Raw genomic sequence first — 7,239 nt, forward strand, 5'->3', positions numbered from 1 at the left:
CAACCCTGACAAAAGATGGAAGCAGCAAAGCAGAAATAAGAATTCGCATTGGCACAGCCACTGCAGCCATGACCAAACTGAACAGAGTGTGGAAAAGTAACATCCGATTCTCCACAAACTTCAAACTCTACAAAGCCCTGCTAGTCTCCATTGTACTGTATGGTTGCGAAGCATGGACGCTGACGGCCGAAACTGAAAGGAAGATCCAGGCCTTCGAGAACAAATGCCTGAGGAAGCTCCTTCAAATTCCCTTGATCGAGCACAGGATCAAAGAACATGTACGGAGTAGAATTGAGAACCTTGCTGGACCTCAGGAACCTCTCCTTTCAACTGTGAAGAGACGCAAGCTGATATGGTTTGGACACAACACTCGACACACCAGCTTGTCCAAAACAATCATGCAAGGCACCGTTGAGGGCGGGAGAAGAAGATGAAGACAGCGGAAGAACTGGCATGAGAATATCAAATAATGGACCGGACTCCACACACGTGAGCTGCTGCCGGCGGCTGCCGACAGAGACAGATGGAGAAGGGAGGTTGCGTCTGCGGTCCTCAGGCTTCCTCAAACAACTACTTTGTAGTTATGGGCCTGAGGTGAGGTGAGGTGAGGTTAAACCAACCGGTTCTCGAGACGGGGATCCACCTCAGGACACTCGGGCGACGATCCAACGCTCTGACCATTTGACCATTCAACCATCGCGCCCGTCACACACACACACACACACACACACACACACACACACACACACACACACACTCACACACATGCACACACACACGCACACACACACACACACACATATATACAGACACACAGACACAGACACACACACACACACACACACACACACACACAGACAAACAAACACGTACACACAGTATGTCTGCACACACACACACACACACACACACACACACACGCGCGCGCGCGCGCGCACTCACATACACACACCCACACACACACTCTCACAAGCACACACACACACACACTCTCACAAGCACACACACACACACACACACACACACACACACACACACACACACACACACACACACACACACACACACACACACAAAGCAAATGTAAACAGCCTCACAGCTTCCGATTGACACCCTATCCCTTCACAGCGTCCACACCGAATCCGTTTCACACACGGTTCTTTTCCCTTCAAAGTCAGCCAGCGTCTCCATGGATTATTTCAATTGCAAACTTCCCCGATAAGTGAGACATTTGGCTTAACTGAGCTCAGTTTTGGGCTCAGTGCACGAATATAATTATTTACATATATTGTTAGTAATTATTATTTCCAGTTTGTGATGTAATTCCTATAAAAAAAGAAAAAAGAAAAAAAAAAAGATAGAATCTAAAATAAGACCAGGAAAAGATCAGTGTAAAACATTGTCATTCTGATAACCGTAGGGAAGTTTATTTATTTATCGATACATTTATTTATTTATTTATCTATAGATTTATTCATTATGAATAGTGGTCTCTCTCTCCCCTTCTTTGCTTGGAAGTCATGGAGGAGAAAATATCGACGGCTGAGACGTGATTCGAACCAGTGCGCTCAGATTTTCTCGCTTCTAAGGCGGACGTGTTACCTCTAGGCCATCACTCCACTTGGCAATATACTCATCATAGACTCTAGATGTGAGTGCAAGTGAGCAGAAGAATTCCTTAGTAAATACTTTAGATAATATTAATTTTCTGTTCATGTATATATCTTTGAAAACTAATAGTAATAGCTGTTATTGTCTCCTTTCGTAAATTAATAATTTTACGCTATTGTCTTCATTTGGGCGAGTGTGTGTGTGTGTGTCTGTGTGTGAGTGTGTGTGTGTGTGTGTGTGTGTGTGTGTGTGTGTGTGTGTGTGTGTGCGTGTGCGCGTGTGTTTGTGTGTGTGTGTGTGTTGTGTTGTGTTGTGTGTGTTGTGTTGTGTGTGTGTGTGTGTGTGTGTTGTGTTGTGTTGTGTTGTGTTGTGTGTGTGTGTGTGTGTGTGTGTTTGTGTGTGTGTGTTGTGTTGTGTTGTGTGTGTGCGTGTGTTGTGTTGTGTGTGTGTGTGTGTGTGCGCGCGCGCGTGTGTGTTTGTGTGTGTGTGTTGTGTTGTGTTGTGTTGTGTTGTGTGTGTGTGTGTGTGTGTGTGTGTGTGTGTGTGTGTGTGTGTGTGTGTGTTTAGCATGAAAACTCCGGATCATCGCCGAAGCCCCAACGTGATGTTTTACAAGATAGGTTTGGGAGGAGTGGACACAGACGCCTTCGTGCCCCGCAGAAATATGTACGTGACGAAGGAAACCACGTGGAAAATGAGGACCTTGAAATCTCTCGTCACCACGCTCGATCACACGAACGTGAGTATCCTACCTTCTCTCTGTCACACGACAGACAGCAGGATTCAACGTTCATGTACCTTCTTCTTCTTCTTCTTCTGCGTTCACTCGTATGCACACGAGAGGGCTTTTACGTGTATGACCGTTTTTACCCCCGCCATGTAGGCAGCCATACTCCGTTTTCGGGGATGTGCATGCTGGGTATGTTCTTGTTTCTATAACCCACCGAACGCTGACATGGGTTACAGGATCTTTAACGTGCGTATTTGATCTTCTGCTTGCATATACACACGAAGGGGTTTCAGGCACTAGCAGGTCTGCACATATGTGGGTTAAAATCCAGAGAACTATAAACATACTCGAAACTGACATGGAATGTTCGTGTGTGTGTGTGTGTGTGTGTGTGTGTGTGTGTGTGTGTGTGTGTGTGTGTGTGTGTGTAAATTCTTAATCCCCCAGAGATTTATCGACATGCTGAAGATTGACATTGAAGTCTCAGAATGGGAAGCCGTTCGACATATGCTGGACTCGGGGATTCTGACGTAAGTTTAAGGCAGTGCGTTTGTGCATGCGTATATGTGCGCACATATGCAGTGTGTTTGTGCGCGCGCGCGCGCGTGCGTGCGTGAGTGTGTGTGTGTGTGTGTGTGTGTGTGTGTGTGTGTGTGTGTGTGTGCCCCCCCTCCCAAACGACAATAGCAACAACTTAAGTTTCAGTAGTTTCTGTCGTCTTTTCTTGTCATTTAAGTCATTTATTTTTATTTTTCTTTGCGATTAGAGCTGGATTTTCATATGAAGTTCGAAGAAAAAAAAAGAAAAAAAAGAAAGAAGCTGACAAGTTGTTGCACGAACTATCTGTATACACCCGATACATTTCAAGGGTTGTTTTGTCGTCCATCCTCATCGTGTGTCGTCAATGTTACGTTTGTCATCACTTTGTCATCACTTTGTCATCACTTCCATCCACATCACCAACTGACTGTGTCTTCCACTATCGCAGTCAGGTGAAGCAGTTTGTCGTGGAATGGCACATCTTCCCGGACATGCCTCCCAGGGAAAGATTTCAGCAGCTGATCAAGGTGCTGAGCGATTTGGAGCGGGCGGGGTTTAAGCCCATGGGAAGACACGCGCATCCTTTGGATCGTCACTGGGAGCTATTGAATATACAGAGCGACGTCTCTTATGTCAACACGCACTTTGCTAAACCTTGACACAGAGGTCTGCGCCTGTCATCGTACTGTTCACAGGTATAATAATGATGATGATGATGATAATAATAATCATAAACAACAACAACGACGACAATGAAGATGATGATGATGATAAACACTACAACTATTGCTACTGTAACAACGACGATGACGACTTTCTTTTTTTTTTTTTTTTTTTTTTTTAAATTCTGGGATTTGTCATCACTCTTGATTCAACAACATAGCGTAAAGTTTCAGTCTGTTTCTCAAGGAGGAGTCACTGCGTTCGGAAAAAAAATCCATACGCTACAACTGCATCTGCTTGGCAGATTTCTGGCCAGCAGCATAACCCAACGCGCCGAGTCAAGCTTTGAGTGCATGCATAATTTATATATCTATGTAGCTATCGGTGGATTTCGTCCATGGAAGTTAGCCAGAGGACAACACTCGTTTGCCATGGGTTCTCTTTCAGTGCGCCAAGTGTGTGCCGCACACTGGACCTCGTTTTTATCGTCTCCTCCCGACGGGCGCAATAGCCGAGTGGTTAAAGCGTTGGACTGTCAGTCTGAGGGTCCCGGGTTCGAATCACGGTGACGGCGCCTGGTGGGTAAAGGGTGGAGATTTTTACGATCTCCCAGGTCAACATATAGTGCCTGAACCCTCTTCGTGTGTATACACAGGCAGAAGATCAAATACGCACGTTAAAGATCCTCTTAAAGATCCTGTAATCCATGTCAGCGTTCGGTGGGTTATGGAAACAAGAACATACCCAGCATGCACACCCCCGAAAACGGAGTATGGCTGCCTACATGGCGGGGTAAAAACGGTCATACACGTAAAAGCCCACTCGTGTACATACGAGTGAACGCACAAGAAGAAGAAGAAATCGTCTCCTCCCAGGGACTGGATGCTGAGTTTGATTTTCCAGTCACACCTGGGAGAAAAGAGCTTGAGTGGGCTTGAGTGGGATTCGAACCCAGACCCTCACGGACTCTCAGTATTGACAAATGAGCATCTTAACCATTCTGCCCGTGCGCAAAGAACAGATCCAAATGGATATACACAGTAGAGATTTGACAATACTAAAATGGCTGTCTTTTTCTTCTTCGATGGCCTTATTGAATTGTGTATACATACATATAAGAATAAGAATAAGAATAACTTTATTATCTCCAACTGGAGAAATTTGGTCAGGTGCATTATCACAACATAGACAAGTAAACAACATGGGGACCATAACTGCAAAAGTCAACAACAGCTTTTACGAATATCACGAAGACACAAATGTAAAAAATATCACATACACCGTTTCATACATACATCCACACACTGCAGGTAATAACTGGTATTCTTAATGTAAAAACAGAAAGAATTAAGAAACATTATTTTGAATATAATTATAAGCATAGCCTACTGTATTGCACATTGATTATAATAGACAGATAAGATAAGAATAAATGGCCTTAGTGGTCGGCGAGGCTCTAAGCACCATAATTTCATTTCATTTCAGATAAGAATAAAGATAAATTGCGGAAAACCACAACCAGATAATCAGCACACACCCGCACCCCCCACCCCCCCCCCCCCCCCCCCCCCCCCACACACACACACGGTTTACTTGATTGAACAAGAGTAATAAACATATGTTCTCAAATAAAAGCATTTCACATATTCGCTTTTAAAACATTGCAATTAATACGTATGATCGTACATGTGTATGTAATTTTGATGTTGCTGCTATGAATTGGATTTTTCCTGTTTTTTTCTCTTCATGATTGATTTTCTTGCCCAAAGAGCCGGATGTAAAGAAACACATTGTGCTTACTCCTTTACACTCTTAAAAGTTCGTGATTTTTTGTTTGTTTGTTTGTTTTTTTGCCCATAGGGCTGGATATAAAGAAGCACATTGTGCTTACTCCTTTACTCTCTTAAAAGTTCGTGATTTTCTTGCCCAGAGGGCCGGATGTAAAGAAGCACATTGTGCTTACTCCTTTACTCTCTTAAAAGTTCGTGATTTTCTTGCCCAGAGGGCCGGATGTAAAGAAGCACATTGTGCTTACTCCTTTACCCTCTTAAAAGTTCGTGATTTTCTTGCCCATAGGGCCGGATGTAAAGAAGCACATTGTGCTTACTCCTTTACTCTCTTAAAAGTTCATGATTTTCTTCCCCATAGGGCCGGATGTAAAGAAACACATTGTGCTTACTCCTTTGCCCTCTTAAAAGTTCGTGATTTTCTTGCCCAGAGTGCCGGATGTAAAGAAGCACATTGTGCTTACTCCTTTGCCCTCTTAAAAGTTCGTGATTTTTTCCCCCCATAGGGCCGGATGTAAAGAAGCACATTGTGCTTACTCCTTTACCCTCTTAAAAGTTTGTGATTTTCTTGCCCAGAGTGCCGGATGTAAAGAAGCACATTGTGCTTACTCCTTTACCCTCTTAAAAGTTCGTGATTTTTTTTTTTTTTTGCCCCTAGGGCCGGATATAAAGAAGCACATTGTGCTTACTCCTTTATCCTCTTAAAAGTTCGTGATTTTCTTGCCCAGAGGGCCGGATATAAAGAAGCACATTGTGCTTACTCCTTTACCTTCATAAAAGTTCGTGATTTTCTTGCTCACAGGGCCGGATGTAAAGAAGCACATTGTGCTTACTCCTTTACCCTCTTAAAAGTTCGTGATTTTTTTTTTTTTTTTTTGCCCCTAGGGTCGGTTATAAAGAAGCACATTGTGCTTACTCCTTCACCCTCTTAAAAGTTCGTGATTTTCTTGCCCAGAGTGCCGGATGTAAAGAAACACATTGTGCTTACTCCTTTACCCTCTTAAAAGTTCGTGATTTTTTTTTTTTTTTTTTTGCCCCTAGGGCCGGATATAAAGAAGCACATTGTGCTTACTCCTTCACCCTCTTAAAAGTTCGTGATTTTCTTGCCCAGAGTGCCGGATGTAAAGAAGCACATTGTGCTTACTCCTTCACCCTCTTAAAAGTTCGTGATTTTCTTGCCCAGAGTGCCGGATGTAAAGAAGCACATTGTGCTTACTCCTTTACCCTCTTAAAAGTTCGTGATTTTTTTTTTTTTTTGCCCCTAGGGCCGGATATAAAGAAGCACATTGTGCTTACTCCTTTACCCTCTTAAAAGTTCGTGATTTTCTTGCCCAGAGGGCCGGATATAAAGAAGCACATTGTGCTTACTCCTTTACCCTCATAAAAGTTCGTGATTTTCTTGCTCACAGGGCCGGATGTAAAGAAGCACATTGTGCTTACTCCTTTGCCCTCTTAAAAGTTCGTGATTTTCTTGCCCATATGGCCGGATGTAAAGAAGCACATTGTGCTTACTCCTTTACCCTCTTAAAAGTTCGTTCGTTAGTTCGCCTCCTCTCCTTTGCCTCCTCCCCCCTCCTCCTCTTTTAGTGAAGACTTTTGATAACTTCTGTTTAACTTTTTTTTCAGGAGAGAAACGGGGTGCTCTGCCAGAAATGTTGGAATAATGGGAAGTCTTTTTTTTTTTTTTTTTTTTTTTTTTTGCTGACTGGTTGATTGGCTTTGCGAGTGCTTGACATTAAAAACAATGTATGGACTATCCTGGGTTTTTTTTGTGTTTTGTTTTGTTTTGTTTTGTTTTTTTCAATTATATTTGATGTATTATGTTGGCGATGATCTTCATTTCCTTTCATGCCTTGAATCTTCGGCGTTTGATATTGCTGAATTGGGTTACTGTTCCAGCAAGTTAGT

The 7,239-nt window shown here is 43.2% G+C and overlaps 1 protein-coding gene across 2 annotated transcripts in view; it reads left to right on the top strand.

Annotated features, from left to right (window-relative positions):
* LOC143274586 (putative methyltransferase-like protein 24) overlaps positions 1-7,003 on the top strand; it is a 40,705-nt gene extending 33,702 nt beyond the window's left edge. For both annotated transcript variants that reach the window (XM_076578443.1, XM_076578441.1), the window contains exons 6-9: positions 2,179-2,350; positions 2,789-2,871; positions 3,330-3,576; positions 6,958-7,003. In XM_076578443.1, coding sequence (XP_076434558.1) covers positions 2,179-2,350; positions 2,789-2,871; positions 3,330-3,540 — 466 coding nt within the window. In that variant the 3' untranslated portion in view covers positions 3,541-3,576; positions 6,958-7,003. The remainder of the gene's footprint in view (positions 1-2,178; positions 2,351-2,788; positions 2,872-3,329; positions 3,577-6,957) is intronic.
* Positions 7,004-7,239: the final 236 nt, after the last annotated feature.

Source organism: Babylonia areolata, chromosome 29 (assembly GCF_041734735.1).
Source record: "Babylonia areolata isolate BAREFJ2019XMU chromosome 29, ASM4173473v1, whole genome shotgun sequence".
NCBI lineage: Eukaryota > Metazoa > Mollusca > Gastropoda > Neogastropoda > Buccinidae > Babylonia > Babylonia areolata.